The following is a 23,410-nucleotide window of genomic DNA, read 5'->3' on the forward strand; positions in this document are numbered from 1 at the left end:
CCACATCAAATGATCCAAAGCCCGATGCAAAGGCCGTCCAAATTCCGCTTCAGAGGCCGCTACAGATATACTGCACCATCACCCACTCTCTCCAAATCACCTAGTTCATCATATCGTCCTTGGAGCGACACGAGCGCGTTGCTTCCTATTCATCACACCATGGCGGCCCTCCGTCATTTTGCGGTTCTTCAGGCCCGTCCTGAGTTGAATGTCGAGTGTTGGACGGTGAAGTTTACATGTTCACGAGGACATAGTCCTTCTGCTACATCTACAGAGCTGCTTCCAGGTGAGGCATCAACTTGCAGCAACCTACTCCTGCGTTCTCTGTGCATCACTGACTTACACCAACCCCAGTTTCTTCGCCATCATCGCCCAGAGTGGCCCAGTTTTGACCACATCACGCGACTTTCCGACGTTGACTACAAGTCCCGGTTGGCATATGGATTGCAGCTTGTTCTCGTCCACGGTCTGATTGTCAGAAACGTGGCGCTGCCATCCTATATTCCAAATGGCAGCACGCATCTCGGTCTTCAACGTAGGCCCCGTGGTCTCTGTGGTAAGGCGTAACTCTGCTTATGTTGGTACGCGGAAAGGTTGCTGAGCTGGTTCTATTCCATCCTGTCGTGGGTAATTCAGTTTCGGGGCCAACTCTCAGAAGCGACTGCGCTCGTGCAAGCTAGAAATGCATTTATGATTGCGCAGGTATGTTAATCACATTTTCGCAATGCCATGACCAGTCCTAAAGTTTCCGCAACTCAGCTCAGCTAGTATGGCATCAGCCGCCACAGCCGGATGTGCCCTCTGCAGGCCGATGGGGTTTCCGAGCACCGGACGCGGGGCACGTCAGCCAAGCATGCGGGACAAGCTGACCAAGACCTCCGTGGCCCGTCCAGTTCACAACAAAGCTATTGTTGGTCACTCGAGGCCGGCTCAAGATATCCGTTGCGCGGCAGATGGACAGTTCTATGGCTGGGGTCGACGGCGTCCTCGTTTTGGCCCTCCCTGCATGCCAACCCGTCGTCGGCGAGGCCCTGTACCCACAGCAGCCCGTATTTGCATTGTGACGGATGTGCGATCGACACAATGTCCAGCTATTGTGAGCCTGTTCTCCAATTTTGCTGCACTGCGGGGGCACAGCTCATATGTTCTTGGAATCGTGCATAGGTTCTCCCTCGATGAAAGCCTTGATCGCCCTTTGTACGGTTTCCAGGCCCTAGATGGACTCGACCCCTCACTTGCCGTCCAGAGATCTTCCTCTGCAACAGCTGCCACTGGCGCTCTGGACGGCGAGCAGATAATCCGCATCTTTGTCTTCGGCACAGCCATGTAACTTCTCAGCAATACCATCATCCACGAGTCCAATGACAAGGCGCTTCCTGAGCTTCGGGTGCAACGGTTGGATTTGGCTTTGATACCGCCTTTGTGACACATCTCTTGTGTGTCTCCTCGTTGACTGGGCGGGCCTAGATATGCATCACTTCGCAGCTGTCATGCAAGTTCATGGCGAATCATCAAGGCCAGTTCGCTGGGCGCCACGGCACAGACCTGAAAAATTGGGGGTAACCATTGGCTTGGCCGTGGGAGGTGTTGTTTCTTCGTTGAACATGTCGTCTCACATTGGAACTGGGACTGATTCGTTTACACAGAGGCTGCTCTCCACGACACACCTCGCTGTCTCATTACCGACATACCTTACCCCCGCAGAAATGCAAGCCATTTCCAACTTGGTCCAATTCGTCGAGCCTTTGCCCCGGAGGAGAGGATTGCCGTATGCTCCACCGTTCACGAGGGTTACAACGACTAGCTGCGGTACATGGTCTTCATCAGCACCGTCGTACTTCTCTCCGTGAGCCTGATGTTTGTGCGAAACCTTAAACGGTCTCGTGACATGAAAAGGGTATCGATCGGGTCCGATATTGGGTTGTCTCAACTTCTGGTATGCCAAATACGACACGAACCTCGGCCAAGCTTTGGGACGGAGCAGCCCATGGGAAGCTTCATTTGCCGTGAACACCCCTTCTCGGTTGAAGAATTTGGAGAAACGAGTGAGGAACACTACGCAGGGGACCAGACGCCTGGGCTCAGCACCGTTTGGGGGCTCTTTGGACGATGCAGAGAATATGTACGGATGCCCGGGGGATCGATGCTACGTTGGCTGGATGTTCGAAACGCTCAGCAGTCACAAGCTCTCCCGGGAACGTGCTCCGAATGGCGGAAAGCCCCCCACCATCAGTGGGTAACCTCGAGGGGCATCACCACGCAGTGTGGTGGAGTTTGCATGCAGCTTCCTGCATTATAATGGGAAGTCGGCGACATAGCTGCAGCAACGATTCGTTGTCCTGCAACACTTCGGCGCGCGCAGCTATTTTGATTGCCTCAACTTGTCTGACATGAACACAAACAATGCCCGGAACGTTGGAGGGAGGTGGAGAAGCGGCTGGGCGTGTCGAAAAGCCTCCAATGGAGAGCCACGATCTAGCCAAGATTCGGCACAGCAAGCTTAGACTTCAACTCTGCGACCAACGATTCGGGGATATTTCGGTGAGTGAGCTTGACGTCAGGATCTCCTGACTCGTCTTTTCCTGTTCTTGAACCTACCTTCTCCTCATTCTCGAGCTGAGGGTAGGGACTTGGCTTGCAGAAACGCGGTTGGGGGGTTGGAGGAGCAGACCAACGAGCTAGACGGCCCCCATTCCTACCCCGGACTTTGAATTGCGGGGTGCAGAACGCGGGGGGCGGCAGTCAACCTATCCCCGGATAATGTCCATGCGGCAACGTCGGGTCCAGTGTGAGGCCGGCGCCAGGCCGGTGAGGGGAAAGGGTATGCACCTCAACCAAAAGAACGGGTATTGGGCAACTGAAGTGAGCTCCGATGTGGAGTGGCCCTGAGCTATCCTCTGCGTTAAGTCTCCTTGGGCGTGAAGCTCGCGGCTTGAGACAGGCTGGAGCTCCCAAAACGGCACACGGCGCATTTTTGATGCAGGGTTTTCCGTGCGGCTCAATGTAGCAGGAAACATTGGGGGCGTTGTGAGGTTCTTGGCGACCGCCTTACTTACGAGGCAAACGTCTACGATATGATCGTCATCAGCAATGTGCAATTGCAATGGGCGTGTTAGCTAGAGTGGCACCGGACAAAGCCACTCTCGGACTTGCGGAAGCATGCAAGCTGGGAGAACCGGCAGTGGGCTTCTTGATCTCCTCATTCTCGTTGCTGTCCAATATGTGCCAACGGCGTAAATTTGCCGCATGAAAGCTGCCCGTCTTGCAGCTTCGAGGGCGTGCGGGGAAGCTAGGAAGCGTGTTGATCGAGGCACAGCCATGCTGCCATGCATTGGCTTTGGGTGATACACTTCACAGACGCGCGTCGATGATAGGTCACGACCAAACAACACCGGATGACACGGACGCTGCATGCTTTGGACCAAATCAGACCCCAGAACCTCGCGAATCCTGAAGGGATGCTCCATGGCTTCCCCTCATCTTCTCCCTCCCTGCCGGATCTTGGGTCTGAGATCCTGGAGGGTCTGGAGTAAAGTCGGGGTCGAGAACCATCCTGCCCAGACCAAACGGCGGGGAAGACTTCCAGAGATGGCCTTAAGCGCAGCTGTCCTCCCATCTATTTAACGACCGTCCCGACCGGCGGGATCGAACTCGTCTAGAACACTTCATCTCAGCGAGCGCATTAGCAGTGTTGCAGTTGACCTGACACGGTGTTCATGCCGCTTTGACAATTGCTGCTCATCTTCAAGCCAGATATTTGAATACTTTGTTTTGATTCCCCGTCGTTGACAACGTCACCATGAGCGGCGCTCTTCCCGACGAGTTTGATATCATTGTGTGTGGTGGTGGCAGCACAGGATGTGTTGTGGCTGGACGGTTAGTCCCATCCCTCCAGAAAGAATGCTTCCAGAAGAAGACTAACACACAGACAGGTTGGCCAACTTGGACCATAACCTCACCGTCCTCCTTATTGAGGGCGGTGAGAATAATCTCAACAACCCATGGGTCTTCCGCCCGGGTATCTACCCCCGGAACATGAAGTTGGACTCCAAGACTGCCACGTTTTATGAGTCACGACCTTCGAAACATCTGGCCGGTCGATCCGCCATCGTGCCCTGCGCCAACATTTTGGGCGGAGGTTCCTCGATCAACTTTATGGTAAACGCAGTCTCTGTGCAGTGCAGGGGTGGCACAACTAACAAGACCACCAGATGTACACCCGAGCGTCGGCTTCTGACTACGATGACTTCCAGGCCAAGGGATGGTCTACGAAGGAGCTGCTTCCACTTATGAAGAAGCACGAGACATATCAGCGAGCCTCTCACAACCGGTAAGCGCACGCGTGATCGGTTGGACTCTCGCAAACTCTGTTCAACTAACCATGTGACAGAGATCTGCACGGATTCGAGGGCCCAATCAAGGTTTCCTTCGGCAATTAGTAGGTTCAGCCTAACCGCAGGGTTCAATTATAAATACATCGAAAACTTACAATTGCTTGCAGCACCTACCCAATTAAGGAAGACTTCCTCCGCGCTGCGGAATCGCAGGGCATCCCTACCGTCGATGATCTGCAGGATCTGTCAACGGGTCACGGAGCTGAGCACTGGCTCAAGTGGATTAACCGAGACGTGAGCTTATTCCCGTTCTCGCGTTCCAGATCAAACAACTGACTCAATATACTACAGACGGGCCGCCGCAGCGACAGTGCCCACGCGTACATTCATGCGACCCGTGCCGTCCACTCCAACTTATACCTTGCCTGCAACACTAAGGTTGACAAGGTCATCATTGAGAACGGCCGAGCCGTCGGCGTCAAGACCATGTGAGTGACAGAATCTTCAGGCCACTCGAACAAGACTGACAGAAACTAGCCCGACGAAGCCTCTTCACCCTAATGAGCTCAAGGGACGCACCTTCAAAGCTCGCAAGCAGATCGTCGTGTCGGGTGGCACGTTGTCCTCTCCGCTAATCCTCCAGCGCTCGGGTGTTGGCGACCCTAAGAAGCTTCGCGCAGCTGGCGTCGAGCCCATCGTCGACCTCCCCGGAGTCGGTCTGAACTTCCAGGACCACTACCTTACATTCTCCGTCTACCGCGCAAAGCCTGGCGTCGAGAGTTTTGACGACTTTGTTCGTGGCGATCCTGAGGTCCAGAAGCGTAAGTGAAGTCAATCACTTTTTCCCACATGTATACTCACCGCGTGCCAGGTGTCTTCGATGAATGGAACATCAAGGGAACTGGCCCCCTCGCCACCAACGGTATCGACGCCGGCGTCAAGATCCGGCCGACTGCCGAGGAGCTGAAGGAGTTCGAGAGATGGCCTACCCCGCACTTCAAGGATGGCTGGAAGTCGTACTTTGAGAACAAGCCTGACAAGCCAGTGATGCACTACTCGGTCATTGCTGGTTGGTTCGGTGACCACATGGTCATGTAAGTTGCATAATCAGCCCAAAGACTTCCCATACTGACAAGACCACAGGCCCCCTGGCAAGTTCTTCACCATGTTCCACTTCCTCGAGTATCCCTTCTCTCGTGGATCTACCCATATCACCTCGCCCAACCCGTACGACGCCCCCGACTTCGACGCCGGCTTCATGAACGATGAGCGCGACATGGTTCCCATGGTCTGGGGTTACATCAAGTCTCGTGAGACTGCTCGCCGCATGGACGCATACGCTGGAGAGGTCGCCAACATGCACCCCTTCTTCGCGTACGACTCCTCTGCCCGCGCCAGGGATCTGGACCTGCCAACCACCAACCAGTACGCCCTTGCTGGTAACCTGTCCGCGGGTATCCAGCACGGCAGTTGGACCCAGCCCCTCAATGAGGCAGACCGGAAGAGTGAAATCAAGAAGACCGTGTCTAGCAACCGCGTTGAACTTCGCGACGACTTGAAGTACAGCGATGACGACATCAAGGCTGTCGAGGAATGGGTGAAGCGCCACGTTGAGACCACCTGGCACAGCCTCGGAGTAAGTACAATGGTTCTTCGCACAGATTCACGGAAGCTGACGTGGGATGTAGACCTGTTCCATGGCCCCCAGAGAGGGCAACAGCATCGTCAAGCACGGTGTTCTGGACGAGCGCCTGAACGTTCACGGCGTCAAGGGCCTCAAGGTCGCCGATCTTTCCATCTGCCCCGACAACGTCGGCTGCAACACCTACTCGACCGCTCTGCTCATCGGTGAGAAGGCTGCAACGCTCGTCGCCGAGGATCTTGGCTACTCTGGCGCCGCCCTGGAGATGAGGGTGCCCAACTACCACGCGCCCGGAGAGTTTATCCAACCCACCGCCCGCCTCTAATTTGTGACGGCATGACCTTTTCCTTCCTGTCACTACCTCCTTTACTTGGATGTATGTTGGCAGATCAGAATGCCTCTTGTCAAGTGTATTAGTTGAGCTGCTTGCTGTTAGCCTATTGTCAAATGAATTATGATGCTAGTATAATCACAAGCCGATGATTAGTGAAACCATTCGCAGATCGGACTATTTGTCATACGGGAATGAGGAATCTGCAGCTACTGTGTGAACCCTATTTCGTCCTAGGGCTGTCTCAATCGATGGCGGGATTGCGTGCATTACTCTTTGACCGATCCGAACTTGTACTCCAAACACAATAGAATAATTCTAGAACGATTCTGGAATTGCAAGTTCCGTTGAGCCGCGAAGCTTATCCCAAATGTCGGCACAGACGGCCGGTTCTGTGGAACCATGGCGTAGTTCGGATCATGAGCTACAGGTTACGTCATGACCCCTGACCTTGATGATTGCCGGACACTGGTTCGAGAGGTGAACTGTTCTCATATTACGATGTTAAAGCCGGTATTAAAACAGGCGGGTCGTTACTCCCCAAGCTTTCGAAAGTCGAATAGTCGCGAAGTACGAGTTTGATAATATCAAAGTCGTCGTCATGTCGGACCCCAACTCTCCTCATATCAAGAACCGCGACACGCCATCATGGGGATTGTACCAGCGCGAGAACTTCTGGAAGTTGAACGACGACGAGGTTCCTCTTTTCAATACCCGTAAGTTTGTAGACGCGCGATTGATTACACAAGCTAACATCGCCTAGATCCTGACAAGTTGGAAGAACTTGCACAGAAGAAGTTGACCCAGAACGGCTGGTACATCTCACTCCCTTCCTATGCTGAATGATATGATCTAACAACACAAGGTTCTATGCCTCATCAAACGCAGGGCTCTCTCATACCCATCTCGCAAACCGCCAGGCCTTCTTCCGGCACAAGATCGTGCCTCGTCAGCTGGTCGACACCAACGAGCGCTCCACGCGCACCAAGATATTTGGCCATGAGGTCTCTGCCCCGTTCGGAATCGCTCCCGTAGGCATCAACAAGATCTACCACCCCCAGGGCGAAGTCCCCGTTGCCAAAGTTGCAGGCGAACTGGGGATCCCGTATAGCCTGTCAACGGCGGGATCCTGCACCATCGAGGAAGTCGCGCAGGCGAATGATGCAGGGCGCGAGTCTGCGATCAACGCACAGTCGGCGGACAAGTCAAAGATTCCACAGGGGCCACGGTTCTTTCAGCTATACATGCCACACGATGATGAGCTGACAGTTTCGTTGCTGAAGAGAGCGCATGAGAGCGGCTTCACAGCCTGTATTCTCACGACGGACACCTGGCAGCTCGGCTGGCGGCATGACGATGTCGCCACATCAAACTATGCCTTCTACCGCGGCATCGGCGCGGACCTGGGCCTCGCAGACCCTGTCTTCCAGAAACGACTTGCCGAGAAGGGTATTGATCCAAAGACCCAACCCGAGCAGGCCGCTGCGTTCTGGATCGACAATGTCTGGCACGGTCGGGCATGGAGCTGGGAGAAGGCCGTGTGGGCCAGGGAGAAGTGGCAGGAGATCAGCGGGGGCAAGCCGTTCCTCATCAAGGGCATCCAGAGGGTCGACGACGCGGAGAAGGCTGCTGATCTCGGATTCGAGGGCATTGTCGTGAGCAACCATGCCGGACGCCAGGTTGACGGCGCCATTGCCAGTCTTGATGCGCTCGAGAAGATTGCGGAGAAGGTGGGTGATCGGATTGTTGTCACGTTTGATAGCGGAGTGAGGGGTGGGGCGGACATTGTCAAAGCACTTGCTTTGGGAGCCAAGTTCGTCTTCATCGGACGGCTCTGGATTTGGGGGCTGAGCATTATGGGAGAGCATGGGGTGAGACATGTGCTAAGGGGGCTGTTGGCTGATCTGGATATCTTGATGAACGTTGCTGGGGTAAAGAGCGTTGATGAGATTGATAAGGATCTGTTGGAGTCATTGCCCAAGTCTTACTCTCTCATCTCTGAGAAGAGTAAGTTGTGAATTGTCAAAGTCAGGGGAGGGCATCACATGTAAGAAATAGAGAAGATTGGCCGCTTCATATGCAGCATTTCTTTTAGCCGCAGTAGTAAAGGAGTATGTACACTTAAATCCAAAGCCTTTTACACGAAAGAGATGACGGATTGGTGGCTCGCCTGGCCTCCTAAGCGCAATAGCAGGTGTCGTCGAAGCAGTCGTATTGTCTGGTTCCGCACTATCAAGGCAAAACGTTAGCAATTGAACCATGCCATCAGCGAGATCGTGGTTCACGTACCTGCTTAATGCACTCATTAACTTTGGCAAGACTGCAAGACGCCTGAGGAACAGGGTTGGGGGCGGCCATGGCGAGTGACACAGCGGCGAGAACGGCAAAGAAGCTGAGCTGCATGATTGCGGTGGTAAGATGAACGAGGAGATTTTCTTGGGGTAGTTGCAAGAGAAGTTTGAAGTAGTTTGTCCGAGAGTTGTTGAGGTGATTTCTTGCTGTGGTGCGATCTCAGACAGCTTCTTATATTCTCAACTGTGAGTCCGCCCAGCTTGGTCTCGCCACCAAGCCTTGGACCTCGCCATGCATACGTATAACTTCGGTACCGACTATTTCCTCATACGAAAACCCGAATATTTGCAAACCATGTCAGGAGTCAGAGTGATTTGCGGATTTGCATCTCGACGCTATGCCCTAGTAATCAGGTTCGAAAGTCTATTAGATTGTAAAGAATAAAGTACGGTCTTGGCGGCTCTGTGGGGACATTTGGTCTGATATTCGCCCAATCTGTCGACGCACTCCGTTTCATGTAAAATCTGCCCATCAATTTGCTAACAACGTGCTGAGCAGTTCATCCGCGATCGCCTTTTCATTTGACTCTGACGTCTCAAACATCAGAAACCGCGACCGTGGTGCCGGTGTTTGTCTGATCAATACCACCCCATCTGGCCACGGGGCAAGTCGACTATGGGACCAACATGTGGGAAAGGATCTCCAAATCATGACTCGGCGACTCTATCACCGTCTCATGTTCCGAGTGGATCGTAATCAGTCTCTACCGATAAAATGACGTCTCAAATGAGCAGGACTCGCAGCGGATATCTTGGATAGACCAAAGCTGGCATTTGCTTACATGCCAAGACTTAAGCCGCAGGAGAGCTACTAACTGAGGTGATATTGAGCCGACGTCTTGGATTGAAGTTCTGTTCGCCGGCTTGACGGAAGATCTTTCGTTACCGAAACTTTCATGGGATCCCTGTCATAGTTCAGCATTATGAACACAGAGGAACTTCGATCGAAAGTTTGATAGATTATGAGCTTGTTTTTGTAGGACTGGGCATATCCACGTCACCATTTGCGTGGGGGAGGCTCCCCCGAAACTAGCAATAAGTCGACTAAACTTGCTTCGTGAGGATTTCTTCGCCGAAGTCATGACTTGGTTGTTGGCACACATGCCCGCTCAGATCGCGGGCTATTGCGGGCGCCACTGATTCAGACGAGGTGCGGGAGATTCATTGGTGCGACTTCACAGAACAGTCAATCAATTATCTGCAGGCCAGTACATACAATTACCCCTGTGAAGAAAGTGCATACACGTCAGAAAGAAATTCGATACAAGAGCCAAGAGTCCAAATTTGCCAGATTTTCCCTCCCTATTTCCTTCGTCAGATTTCAAGAATCCCTTCATCTCCCCCTTATGCTGTCGCACAAGGGACTCGGAGACCGCGGCGCATCTGTTACCGGCAGTTCCAACTTTTGTTCACTGTGATCTCCATACCCAAGACGCTTTGGATCAGTCGTCTGATTCCAGATCGGGGTCGTCGGAGTCCGCGAAAAGACTAGGGACCCAGAAACCACAAGGCCGGACTCACTGGCATTGTCGCCGTTCTCGCTGTTCGTTCGGCTGATGCTCATGTACCCAATGGCCACAAGATATTGCAAGCTCTTTCGCAAAGCTTTCCGAACAACAGCTTGATGTTCGGCTTGATCTTCAGCCGTCATTGCACCTAAAGGCTGGCCAAGAATGCCTCCTTTATCCTCGACGAAGTGCATCACCGGCCACATTCTGTGACCCGGCCCCTTGCCCTCAACCTCACACTGTAGGGCGCCCAACCAGTTCTTTGCGTCTGACGGTTCTGTGACACGTCCAGTCTCTTCGGTAACGATTTTCCAGTAGTCGCCCAGACTGACGCCGCTCAAGATCTTTTTGGAGACGCTGGCGCCACAGTCGGCGGGTTGGAGTAGACAGCTGTCCAGGATAATCTTCGCAACCAGGTCAACACCGGCCGCAGCTATCCACGAGCCGGGTTCCTCGTCAACACGAAGACCAATGTCAAGGGCGCTGGCTGTCACACGCCAGAGGAAGTCGTCTGTATTGGAGATACCATCAGAGGAATTACCCATAATCAGACCTGGCTTCACAATGGAAACAAGAGACCCATGGCCGGCTCGAGCGAGACGCTGAGCAAAACGCGCCACGAGAATCTCAGAGACAAACTTCGTCTGGCTGTATGCTGGGTACGACTTTAGCTCCTCTGCAACTTCGTTAACATTGTCAGGGGAAGTTGAGAGATGGCCTCCCGAGACATAAGTAAAGCGCACCGGTCGGCTGGCGCACGCCCTCGCGACGGCAGTGAGGAGTTGAACGGTGGATAGCGTGTTTGCAGGTACCAGGGCATGGTAATCCGCCATCCAGTTGACAACTGCACCGTTATGAACCACAGCGTCGATCAAGTCATCCTCAGTACCTGATCCGTCCAGTCGAGACCATTGCGTGTCTTCTAGGCCAAGGTGTGGGAGAGAGAGATCACCGTGCCAAACTTCGATGCGGCAAGTATATGCCTCGCGCCACCAGCTACTGCCACGCGCAAGCGAGAAAAGTCTTTCGGTAGCATGCGCAGCTGTTGAACCTCTCACCAAAGTGACGACCTTGGACACTCCTGGACGCTCTAAGAGCTGGCAGAGAAGCTGATTTCCGAGGAACCCAGTTGCTCCTGTCAAAAATATCGCTTTTGGGCTGAAATTCTCATTCCATGCTGTGTCTTGGGGCCGAAGTGCTGGAAGCGACTTGTCATACTTCTCGATCTCATCCAGAAGCTCGAGCCCGTCGTCCTGTTTGGGAACCTGGCGATCCTCAGCGATCCACCGAGCAATATCCCGAATAGTCGCTGCACTGTTCATGTACTTCTTGATCGGAAGACTTGTCCCATAGGTCTTCCGAATAAAGGTAGAAAGTGAGACGACTTGGACGGAGTCCATACCGGCGTAGAAGGGGTTGAAATTACTCCCACGCAAGAACTGCTTTCTTTCTGGGTCATTCCTCGACAATAATTCAGCTAACTTGTTGCTGATAGACAAGGCGATGTCTTCATCAGGAAGTAGGCTACCTCCAAAATCGAAGTCTCTGAATTCGCCCTCATTTGGAGCAACACCCAGACCATGCGGAGTATCCAAGTTTGCGGCGTATTCTTTGAGTCTTCGCCGATCGAGCTTCCCAGTCGTACCGAATGGCAGAGACTCATGACATTGAAAGTGAGTAGGTACCATGTAGATAGGCAGAACGGATAACAGCTGCGTCTTCAGTTGGCTCGCCATATCATCAACAGCGTTCTTACGCTCTGAGAAGTTGTCAAATAGACCGCCAAGCTGAATAAACGCAACCAAATGCTTGCTGGAGGATCTCGAAAGAGACAAGACATCAACGGCTACAAGAGAGCCAGCTGGGAGGATGTCGATGAGCCGATGTTCGATCTCTCCCAGCTCAATTCTTTGACCGCGAAGCTTGATCTGGGTATCTTTGCGTCCGAGGTATGAAACTGACCCATCTGAGTTGAATCTGCCAAGATCTCCAGTCTTGTACATCCTCCTTGATTCTTCTCCAAAATTGAAATTACTCGTCCACGATGGGTCGGCGATGAACGACTTGCTAGTTTTCTCCGGATCCCCTAGATATCCGCGAGCAACACTGGGTCCATCGATCAGGATCTCACCAATGCTTCCAATGGGAAGCAGTCTTTCGTGGGTATCGGGATCCACGATCCAGACATGACAATTTAGACCATGGCCAATACTGTCACCCACAAGGAACTCCATGTTACTCATTCGAGTTACAGTACATACGCTACCCTCGCAGGGCCCATAGGCGTTGATAAGTTGGACGCGACTAGCCCAGGTCTCGATGTTGTCGACGGTCATGGCCTCGCCGCCCATGCAGACTGTCTTCAAGCTTGGCAGGTCGCCAGGATCAAGGGTGCGTGCGAAGGACGGCGTGAAGAAGGCCCAGTCTGCCTGGGATTCTGTCACAAATCCAGCAAGGTTGTTCAGCCTGTCTTCATCAGATGGGATGCAGATACAGGCTCCCAAGACCAGTGCGTTGACAATCTCAATGACACTGACATCAAAAACATGAGCTGAAAATTGGAGAATTCTCGAGCCCTTGAACATTTGCATGCCTGCCGACTGAGCATTTGCTGCGGAACAAAGAGTGCGATGTTCTTGCACAACACCTTTCGGCAACCCCGTACTGCCAGATGTGAACAGAACTGTGGCAGCATGGTGAGGTTGGACTTCTGCGCTCGAGAAGGCTTGAACGTGCAGCTTGTCCATGTTCTCAAACAGAGCCCGATTCACGGTCACTACTGGAGTATCTAATCCAGAGAATGAATCTGCTTGAGAGGAAGATACCACGACAACTTTTGCGGCAACATTCTGGACAATGAAAGATTTGCGCTCCAATGGGTAGGCAGGGTCGAGGGGAACCATTGCGCCCCCAGCTTTCAGGATAGCCAGCATAGACACAACAGTGTAGAGAGACTTTTCGAAGCAGTACACCACTTTGCTCTCTGGGCCAACACCCAAATCCACAAGAACTCGAGCCAATTGTGAAGCTTTCTTGTCAAGTTCCGAAAAGCTGAGATGCCCATCCCAAGAAAAGATTGCTTGTGCATTTGGTTGGATCTGGGCTTGAGTCTCAAACAATTGATGAACGCAGGCTTCGGTGGTGCAGGGCCGTTTTTGGTTCCAAGCTTGTATCTGCTTGATATCTTCGGCCGAAGGTTGGGCAAAGAATGTCTCGAGACGTGTGGTTTGACTTGCGACTAAGAACCCCAGTGCAGTGTCGAAATAGTCCACCAGTCTGGAAGCTTGGGAATGGTCAAGGTACTCGGTGTCATAGTTGAAGTTGACGTGAACCGAAGTCTCCTGGAGACTGCACTCAACCATGACGGCGTGGGAGTTGAATTTGTCAAGGTCTTGTGGTCGCTCAAAAGCAGTGAAAGGAGCACCATCCATGGCCATATCCACTTCAGGCTGAATGATCATCATGCTCTGAAACTCGCAGGCAGCCTTGCAATTGGCATCTATGCGAGATATGTTCTGGATGCCCATCTGCTCGAAGGGGATCATGTCGATAGTGGCCGTCTGAAGCCCGGTGAGAAAATCGATCACGGTCCGACTTCGATCACACTTAACCCGCAACGGAACAGTCGCAATGACTGGACCCATAACGGTCTCGATTCCATCAAATGAAGCATTCCTTCCCGATGACGTGACCCCAAAGACGGCATTGCTGGACCCGCTGAAGCGGCTAATGACAAGTGCCCAGGCTGCACGCAAGATAGTTGTCGCAGTCACATCTAAGCCGGATGTGGGAAGAGCCATATTAAGACGAACAAATGCTTTCTCTGGATTCGCGTTGGCAGAGACAATGCAAGGCGGCTTCCTTGGGAATTGCTCATTATCTCCTCCCTCAAAGACTGACTTCCAGTATTGGGCTGACAATTCTGATGCTGAAGTCTGGGAATATTTGATGAAAGAAGAGAAAGAAGCTTTCGTAGCTTCAAAAGAATTTCTGAAGGCGTCCCTCACTGCTCGCAGGGTGAGTCCGACAGAGTGACCATCGACAATAGCGTGATGCACAGTCCAGACCATGCTCGATGCTAGACCATTGGTATCGTAGATGATGCCGAATCGATTCAGCGGAACCCCAAATGTTGACGCCTTTTTCAGGTCAAAGTCTAGATATTCATCAAGATTGGAGCTTTCATTCCAGCGTAGGGCCTCGTGTACGACAACTTGCTGGATGCCAGATGTCGATGTGTCTACCAGACGAGTGCGTAGGATGCCGTGTGCTTTGGAAACTAAATTCCACGCGTTTTTCAAGCTTGCGACATCGACATCTGCTCCAAGCTGAAGCACATACTGGACCAGGAATGAATTGGCAGTTGTGGAAGACATGGCCATGAGCCCCTCCTGTAGGGGTGTGCAGGGAAAAGCGTCTTCAATGTCCTCTATAATGATGGAACACTCCTCGGCAATTTCTGTAAGAGCCACAGATTCCCCATCTAGAAGTTCCATGGGTCGTGTAGTAATCATGGACTTCTTGGACTGGAGCAGGGGAAGCTGACAGAGGTCTCCCAAGATTGGATTCTTGAAGACTTGTGCGAATTCCAGCGCGAGACCGCTTTTACGCGCAGCCGACACTAGCGATATCACGGCCATAGAATCTCCACCGAGGCGTAAGAAATTGCTGCTGGCCGATAGCATGCCCTCGGAGATTCCGAGAACGCCGGCCCAAAGACCGCGCATTACGTTTTGGAGCTCGGTATTCTCGTTCGCAGCTTCTTCAGTGTCATCCTCCAGGCCCGACTCAGAGAAACCATAGAACTGCTCTGGACGGAGGTCGTCAACTTCCCGGCGTAAACGCTTGAGATCAACCTTGCCATTGGTGGTGAGAGGCAGGCTAAAAAGAGGGATGTAGAGGGAGGGACACATCCAGGAGGGAAGAACACTGGAAATCATAGCTTCAACCTTCGGTATCATCTTCTGAAGAGCTGGAATCTGTCTGGGCATGACGCATCTGCCATCGACGGAGTCACTCCCGGCGTTTCCTTGTTGGCAAATGAAGGCCACAAGTACTTTGGCGTTCTTTTTCGATCCATAAGTTGGCCTCGTGACGACGTCCACAACAACACTCTGAGTCTTGAACGCTGAGCGCAGATGATATTCGACTTCGGAGGCTTCCAGCCGCTGTCCAGAGATCTTGAGCTGAGTGTCTTTGCGGCCTTCAAAGTGAATCACACCATTCTGGTCAAAGCGGCACAAGTCCCCTGTCCGATAAAGCCGTCCTCGTCGATTGTGTTTGGCGAGCCAAGGAGGATCACGAACGAAGGCATTGTTAGGCCCTTCGCCCTCCTCAAAATTCAGGTAGCCCCTCGCCAGCTGGGGACCTTCAAGAACCAGCTCTCCAACGGCACCAAGAGGTGACAACCGAGCAGGGTCGTCTGGTACGACGATCCAGCAAAAGGTACCAACCCCACGTCCTATAACTCCGGGGTTCCCATCGGATCGAACAAGGTGCATAGTCGAGAAGACAGTGTTCTCAGTAGGCCCAAATGCATTGACGAGATTGCGTCCGCGCCCCCATTTCTCGATATTATCTTGACCGACAGCTTCGCCGCCCAATAATAAGGTTGTCAGTCCGGGTAACTCAGACGGTTCAAGAAGTCGGATCACAGAAGGCGTAAAGAATGCCCAATTTACCCTCTTTAGCTGCATGACACTGGTGATGTCGTTCAATCTCTCGTCTTCAGACGGGACAACAATGCAACCACCGAAGCTGAGAGTCGTGAGGATTTCGGCGATAGACGCGTCGAAGGTATGACGAGCGTATTGGATGACCCTCGTCTGTCTGTTGAATCCTGTGGCTTTTCCGTGGGCGGCGATACTGGAAGAGCAGGCGGCATTGTCAACCATCACCCCTTTTGGTTCTCCGGTGCTTCCGGAAGTGAACATGATGTAAGCCAGATCCCAAGGTCTTGGTGAAGGAAAGGGTGCAGTTGCAAGGCCAGATAGCTGCTGTGTTGATTGCTCTTCAACACACAGAATGTTTCTCGATAGCGCACGTAAACGCTCGGTGTATGTCTTGGAGCTCAACACAGTCTTTGGCTGAATCTTATCGAGGAGGTTTGAGATTCGGCCGTCCGGCTGGAATGGATCCAAGGGCACAAACGCACCACCGGCTTTGAGAACAGCCACCGTTGCCACAATATTCCATACACTCTTCTCGAATAATAGAGCAACCTTGGACTCGGCTCGGACGCCTCGCCTGACAAGCTCGTTGGCGATATTGCTTGACTTCTCGTCTAACTCTGCGTAAGACAGAGTACCATCCCACGCATCAACAGCTATGTTCAGAGGTGACCCACGAACATGACTTGCAATCATGTCTTGTACAGAGACTTTTTCATGATCCGAGTCGAGCTGGTTCCAGACATCGTATTGGTGATGGTCGCCTTCATCCAGGAGATTGAGATCACACAAATTGGCATTCGGCTGGGCGATGATGCTTTTGAGTGCATTGCGAAATGTTGAAAGTATCTTTCTCGCACGCCAGTCTGAGTGGGTCGTTTCTGAATATTCGCATCGTACAAGAAGACTATGAGAGAGCGGATCTTGGCCCGCAGTAAAGGCCATGACTGTCTTTACAAATGTCAGCTAAGGTTTTCACACTATGATGAGAAACAGCGCCAAATACATGAGGAAATTATGGCGATGGGGATGGGTAACGCAAGAGACCATGTTAGTTAAAAGGGCTTGGACTAACCTGCGGGTGTACGGCTTTCACAGCATGTAGAGACGGAAGGGCCTCTTGTGCCATGTTCAGGGGACATCCATCACGGAAGGACGATACAATGAGAGCATACTCTGTGAGATTGGCCTTCGAGATAGTCACAGAGTCGGCACTTGCAACTTTTGGCTTGCAGAGAAGTTCGAAGATGCGGCTCTTTGGGGACAAGGGAGTGTTCCAAAGTAACCACTCCTGATCCTCTCCTAAGAAGTTGATGGACTCAACTGATGCGTATGCCTTCAATGCTACGACACAAGCAAGCTGAATTATAGAGGCAGCTGAACAGTGAGCGTACTCTTGAAGGGCCTCAAATCTGTGGGAGCGGAACAGCAGGGTTTCGGCTGTTTTCGTTTCTGGGTATGAAGCGCGACCGTAGCTGGCCATCATGGTGCTTGTGTAATGATTTCTTCTCGGTAGAAAATGAAAGTAAACAAAGGATGATCCGTTCAATCGACACGGGCAACTTGGCCCACGGACATTCAAGTAGACTTTCTCGAGAAACAGAAGGGATGATATGTGGGCATCTCCGAGCTTCAAGTACTTTCCGGCGGTAGATGACACCGGGCCATTTTCGAGTACTTTGTGCTCGCCATACAAGCCAGTAGTCTAGATGTTGCAAAGAGCACCCGATTGAAGAAGTACCCTGAGAGTCCTATAAAGGTTTTCACCTTCTAGTTCACCGAAGCCTTCCACATACATGTAAGCAAGTGGCGATTGGAATTGCCAAATTCGTCGAGACTCCCCTACTGAATGGCTGTGCCAGAGGATTACAAAAGTCCGTTGAGGATCTGACGAGGGGCAAAGCAAAACCATGCGAACCTATCGTGAGCGTCAAAGGGGACCGAATCGTCTTACCTTCGATGAAGAGGGCATGGTCAGTAGTCCCATCTTCCTTGCAGTCACGCCTTTTCGTGTGACATGTCTTACCATATGGAGCCCCATCTTGCCTGCATCTTAAAGTGCTTCAAGGTTTGCCTATGTTGATTTGCAATCGTCAGGTTTTCGTATCGTTGCCGAAGGCATCAATAATCCTTGCATCAGACCAGCATTAGTGATCCTGTCAAAAGTGCGATTCACTTCTACCTGCTCCTGAATCAAGAAACTTCATTCATCCTTGTTTAGATAAGGTGTGCCTGCATCGTGCTTGTGGATTCGCACTTGTCTGTGATGAGCCCTAAACGTACTATGTTTTTCGAGAACGCAATGCGATCTCACCAATGACGCGAAGTCGCGAAAACGTATTCATGCTAGTGGCTTCGCGTTTATGATTTCAAGGGATTAGAACCTAACACCCAGCTTCCTATTGCAGAAGTGTATGGCCCAGGGTGTGAGCTTGACCTAGCATGGCAGGCTGAAATTCGGCAAGCTAGGTCAAGCCACGACTGGAAGGATTGTCGCCAAGAGTTGAGGATTTCGACTTCTCGAACCAATGGCAGCCATTGAAACAGCTACAAGGCTATTCACGGCCATTCTGAATGTGATATGTACAACATAGGATTTGGAATCAGACGCTGGTTCCGAGAATTTGCCTCGGGCAAAGCTGCCTCGCTGACCCTGGCTTCGCAATTGTCGAATGGGATTGCAACCGGTCATGGGGTCGATTGTGTATGATCCCTTACGTTCATCTTGGTAGTATCACCTATTAGTCTTAGTGTCGCAAGGCACTGAAAAGGCCACAACTTCTTGCGTAAGTGTTTGAGATGACAGGGACGTAAATGATGAATTTCGTGTCTAATACCTTGAATTTGCCCGGGCTGCCGGCCACCTACTCACCGGGAACTTTTTTACTCCCCTAATTTCTGACCACTTGACAACTTGGCTGACGTTGCTTACGAATCTCTGAGACACCTCGAAAGAACTTGCTGCATCAGTCCAAGAATCTGACTGATACAGGCCTCTCGGCCTGCAAGACTCAAGAAAAGAGTGTGCTCATATAGTTAGTTCATTTCTTGTCCACATCGTTCAAAACTTTGTCTCACACGCATCTCATCATGGCGACATCGGAGTCCTCCAGAGCAATTACTTCAAGCGCCAAAGATGCAGTTCAGTCTTCAAGTTGTTCGGAGAAGCTTTCCATGGGAAAGGGGTCAAGCATGTCCTCTGACGCGAAAGTCCCAGCGCTTCCCATTTCCCTCGAAGTCAAGGAAGCCAAAGAAGCTGGCTACCAGGAAGATTCGGCCATCGAGTACCCAAGAGGCATTCGACTAGCCCTTATTATTCTGGGCCTCGCTATGGCTGTATTCTTGGTGTTTTTGGACATGACTCTGATTGCAACGGCCATTCCTGCAATCACAAATCAATTCAACTCACTTCAGCACGTCGGATGGTACGGTTCCGCGTACATGTTGAGCGTAAGTGGTGCGTCTTAGGTTGCCTCATTCATCACGGCTGACTTGCGACAGCTTTGTTCGTTTCAACTAGTCTACGGTAAATGCTACGAGCTGTTCTCTTTGAAGTTGACATTCATGGTGGCCATCGCCTTCCGAGAGGTCGGTCTAGCGGTTTGCGGAAGCGCACTCAACTCTATTGCCTTCATCATCGGTCGTGCCATTACCGGCATCGGCTGCAGTGGCATCATCATAGGTCCGAACTTTCATTCTCTCTGGTTTTATCTCATCTCTCTCTCTCTCGTTCCACTCTTGTCGTTGGCTCATCTAACCATCATCGTCAAATCACAGGTACCTGGGTTGTTCTGGCACATTCCGTCCCAATCCGCCAACGGGCAGTGTACACTGGGTTCCTGGGCGCATTCTCAGGCGTTGGCGGCATCATCGGTCCTCTGATCTCAGGGGCCTTGACAGACAGTCATTTGTCCTGGCGGTGGGCGTTCTATATTAGCATTCCTGTCGGTATCGCAACACTGGGACTGATTCAATTCTCTTTCAAACCTCCGGCCCAGATTATCTCTGGCGGCAACAGAAAGTTGTCTTCCAAAATCAAGGAATTCGACATAATTGGTCTCTCCATTTTCTTCGCCTGCATGGTCTGTCTTCTATTGGCACTCCAGTGGGGCGGGTCGGAGTATCCGTGGAGTAGCGGTCCCATGATTGCACTCCTCGTGTTATTTGCGGTCATGCTGGTCGCTTTTGTCACTTCACAGATTTGGAAAGGTGACAAGGCCGCTTTACCACCTCGGCTTGTGAAGCAGCGCAACGTTGCGTTTGCTTGCCTTTATGCCGCCTGTATCGACGCAGCTTACTATACTGCAGATATTTGGCTGCCAATCTGGTTTCAGGCGATCAAGGGCAACTCGGCGAGAGAGTCTGGCATCAAGCTTGTGCCTTATGTTGGTGGAGAGGTACTGGCGGCGTTGGTTGCCGGATACCTGGTGACCCTCTTGGGATGGTATAACCCCTTTATGCTCTTTTCTACAGCCATCTCTTCAGTCGGCCTTGGACTTATGACCAGGTTCGAAGTTGACACGGGGCCAAGCGAATGGATCATTTATCCTATCATCGCAGGCATCGGGATTGGTGCAGGGACCCAACAACCCATGATGGGAGTGCAGTCCACTCTCGTTCTCGCGGATATCCCGGCTGGGACTGCCGCTGTCACTCTTTTTCAGAATCTCGGTCCAGCAGTTCTCATGTCGGTCGCAAATACAGTCTTTGTCAACAATTTGAAGCGGAATTTACACGGCCAGGGCGGACTCGACGGACAAGCTATTGCTGACATGGGAGCTACCAATCTGAAGGACATGATCTCGGTAGATCTACTTCCGAGGATCATCAACGCGTACAACAAGGCACTTCAGGAAACCTTTCGTGTACCAATGGCAGTGGCAGTAATCTCCATCATTGGCGTATTAGGCATGAAGTGGGAGAAATTGCCGGCTTAAACATGATAGATTTCTCTCCATAGCAATGTCTCACAGGATCTCTCGCATTATGAAGACGCAGGTTTAGAAGCGATGAGGATTGCCACGGGGCAGGGAAGAAGCGCATCCGAGGTCCTGGAGGACTCGCTTGCGGTGAGCCCGCAGTGTGGATTTGCCAGCCACAACATCAATAGAGGTGTGGCTACGGAGGAGAGGATGTGGGAGAAGTTGGCTCTTGTCAGAGACGTTGCCAGGGCTCTGTGGAGTGATGCCGTCTAACCATTCAGGTTGTGACACTGTCTTTCAGCTGTAATCTAGACACCTTCTGAAATGGAGACATCTCTATCGGTATATTGCTGCGATTCTTGGGAAACTGTGACCTCGTCCTCATCAAGCTGCCTTTTCCACAGACAGCTACTTTTTCCTCCTAAGAAATTCGATTAAACACGCTGAAGACGATACCTGTGAAAGTCATCGGCCCAAACGTTGATGACATTGAATAGAGTTCCGCCTAGCGATAGAGCCAAGAGCCATCAATACTTGAGGTAGCCAGCAGAAACCAGTCAAGGCCAAGTCGGGCAAGTCACAGTGGCATAATCTGGACCAAAAAACGGGGGATAGCGAGAACCATAATGATTTTCGCTCGGCGGCGGAGGTCCAGATAAGCGCCGAGACCGAGATCGCTGTGGAGTAGGCCGAGACCTCAGCCCTAGTTTGCAAGAGGGGCGAAAGCGACAGGCTGTGTTTCATTGAAGATGATGAACGGATTCTGCAGATATGATTGACATATCAGGTTGCGTGGTGCATATGCTTGAGCGCCATGTGGGATGGCATTCCAATGTGCTTGGTTATCCAATGTCTTGGCAACAAGCTGCCTTGGATGGCCCCTGTAGACCATATTTTTGAGTTGAGGGATCTCCCGCATCGAACCTGCGCATGCTGTGGGATGAGTGTTCATGGGTCGTATTGCAATAGCAGGGCTGTATGTGTTTGTCTTGGCTTTGTGCCTTGACAAAACCTGCGGACTCACTTGGAGGGACGAACGCATGCTTATGTAAGCCCGGCCTCGCGGTCACAGGTGCTGCGAGCCAGGATTCCCCACGCGACAGGGGCAGGTTAAGGTGACAACACTGTGAACGGTGCCCCGCGTCAGAGCTCCCCGCCAAAACCAAGCTCCAACTTCGCGTCAAACTCGAATTAAGCTTGGACTGCAGTTCTGAATCCCCCTCCCCCATGAACGTCTTCCCGACGCGTATGCTACAATTCAAACGCACAATGGCGACCATCGGAACCCTTCAGCGCATTACTGCCGACAAGCTCTCCACCATGTTGCTGGCGGAGCAGGCTGCCGCCAACCCTTCGGTAGCTGTCGTCGATGTTCGTGACGATGGTGCGTGTGGCCTTTCGACATTCCCATCCACAACCCACCCGCAAAGGCACCGCTGACTTTCGGCTTGGTACAGATTACATCGGAGGTCACATCAAGGGCTGCATCAACATGCCCTCCCGCTCCCTCGAAGCCATGATGCCCACCCTCATTCGCCGCCTCGAAGGCAAGAAGACCGTCATCTTCCACTGCGCCTTGTCCCAGCAGCGTGGGCCCAGCGCCGCCCTTCGCTACCTCAGAGAACGTGACCAGGCCCTCGCCTCCAAGCAGTCTTCAGGGTCATCCGAGGAACAAGCGAGCACCCAGCCACAGGACGTCTATGTCCTCGACCGTGGCTTCGTTGGCTGGCAAGAGGTTTACGGTGAGGACGAGAGACTGACCGAGGGATATCGAAAGGAGCTTTGGAAAGATGGATACTGGGGCTGAAATGGTCAGGCCAACGAGGTTGCTTCAAAATGAAACTGGCAATTAGCCTTCAGGCCATCAAAGGAACGATTTGCGCTTCTCTCAAGGCAGCTTCCCAACGGCCCACCACTGTCGAAAATTAAATCCCGGCGTTCGCGAGTGCCATAATTCGTGTCCTTGTAGATCCATCTTTACTCAGAACTTCCCTGGAGAAGACCCGCGAAACACCGGAAACCATCTCAGACACCACCTATTTCTCAAAACAAAACCGAATCTACCAACAGCTCAGCAGCCATGGCAAGGACTTCTTGGGCTTGGAACACTCCTTTCAACATTGCGAGCATCGTCGTTTGCAGCATCGTCGGCATTGCCTTCATCGTCGGCCTGATCATCAATGCTAGCGCCAGAATCGGTGTCCTGCTGGGCCAGAGCAGGACTCGTCGGCAACACGTATCAGGCGCCTCCCTTTTGCTCGTCGGATATCTCGTCCTGATCGGCCCCATTCTCGCCTACTACGTTGTAGTTGCATGCCTCTTCCTAGCCTTGTTGGTCCCAGGGCTCATCTTCTACCTGGTCTCCAAAAAGTGTATAGAACCGCACTGGGGCCCGTTTTTATCGACTTTGCACACGTCTGCATCCGATATCTTGTGCATAGTCAACGAGCCCGCAGGAGCCATCATCAAATACTGGGAACGCTGCACAATTCGGCTGGTCAACGGAGAAATCCCGCCTTCCAAATCATCTATCGACGCCGTGCCACTTTCGGACATGCCGAGAGGTACATGAAGGACTCAATGAGCATCTTTTTCCCGAGGACCTGTATGGCCTACATTTTAGCGTACGGTTGAGTTTGAAGGGGCAGTTGGC

At 52.1% G+C, this 23,410-nt stretch overlaps 6 protein-coding genes across 6 annotated transcripts; 5 read left to right on the forward strand and 1 right to left on the reverse strand.

Moving 5' to 3' along the window:
• Nucleotides 1-3,799: 3,799 nt before the first annotated feature.
• On the forward strand, nucleotides 3,800-6,301 carry AOX1-1 (Alcohol oxidase 1; the record flags this gene model as incomplete). The annotated part of the gene is made up of 10 exons (XM_036640841.1): nucleotides 3,800-3,876; nucleotides 3,933-4,158; nucleotides 4,212-4,330; nucleotides 4,391-4,438; nucleotides 4,502-4,628; nucleotides 4,686-4,822; nucleotides 4,872-5,155; nucleotides 5,206-5,428; nucleotides 5,478-5,970; nucleotides 6,023-6,301. 10 exons carry the CDS (start codon nucleotides 3,800-3,802, stop codon nucleotides 6,299-6,301), a joined length of 2,013 nt encoding a protein of 670 aa, XP_036495204.1.
• A 607-nt stretch (nucleotides 6,302-6,908) lies between these two features.
• CGCS363_v008993 (putative lactate 2-monooxygenase) lies at nucleotides 6,909-8,325 on the forward strand (the record flags this gene model as incomplete). The annotated part of the gene is made up of 3 exons (XM_036640842.1): nucleotides 6,909-7,023; nucleotides 7,071-7,122; nucleotides 7,173-8,325. 3 exons carry the CDS (start codon nucleotides 6,909-6,911, stop codon nucleotides 8,323-8,325), a joined length of 1,320 nt encoding a protein of 439 aa, XP_036495205.1.
• Nucleotides 8,326-10,002: 1,677 nt separating this feature from the next.
• atnA-4 (Nonribosomal peptide synthase atnA) lies at nucleotides 10,003-17,318 on the reverse strand (the record flags this gene model as incomplete). The annotated part of the gene is made up of 3 exons (XM_036640843.1): nucleotides 10,003-10,007; nucleotides 10,180-16,786; nucleotides 16,911-17,318. 3 exons carry the CDS (start codon nucleotides 17,316-17,318, stop codon nucleotides 10,003-10,005), a joined length of 7,020 nt encoding a protein of 2,339 aa, XP_036495198.1.
• Nucleotides 17,319-18,925: 1,607 nt separating this feature from the next.
• roqT-5 (Efflux pump roqT) lies at nucleotides 18,926-20,772 on the forward strand (the record flags this gene model as incomplete). The annotated part of the gene is made up of 3 exons (XM_036640844.1): nucleotides 18,926-19,285; nucleotides 19,337-19,517; nucleotides 19,613-20,772. 3 exons carry the CDS (start codon nucleotides 18,926-18,928, stop codon nucleotides 20,770-20,772), a joined length of 1,701 nt encoding a protein of 566 aa, XP_036495199.1.
• Nucleotides 20,773-22,026: 1,254 nt separating this feature from the next.
• YCH1 (CDC25-like phosphatase YCH1) lies at nucleotides 22,027-22,564 on the forward strand (the record flags this gene model as incomplete). Its single annotated transcript, XM_036640845.1, has 2 exons — nucleotides 22,027-22,141; nucleotides 22,215-22,564. The coding sequence occupies 2 exons, from the start codon at nucleotides 22,027-22,029 to the stop codon at nucleotides 22,562-22,564; spliced, it is 465 nt and encodes a 154-aa protein (XP_036495200.1).
• A 273-nt stretch (nucleotides 22,565-22,837) lies between these two features.
• On the forward strand, nucleotides 22,838-23,329 carry CGCS363_v008997 (uncharacterized protein; the record flags this gene model as incomplete). Its single annotated transcript, XM_036640846.1, has 1 exon — nucleotides 22,838-23,329. The coding sequence occupies one exon, from the start codon at nucleotides 22,838-22,840 to the stop codon at nucleotides 23,327-23,329; it is 492 nt and encodes a 163-aa protein (XP_036495201.1).
• Nucleotides 23,330-23,410: the final 81 nt, after the last annotated feature.

Source organism: Colletotrichum siamense, assembly GCF_013390195.1.
Source record: "Colletotrichum siamense strain Cg363 chromosome Unknown KSG_Cg363_contig05, whole genome shotgun sequence".
In the NCBI taxonomy this organism is placed as follows: Eukaryota; Fungi; Ascomycota; class Sordariomycetes; order Glomerellales; family Glomerellaceae; genus Colletotrichum; species Colletotrichum siamense.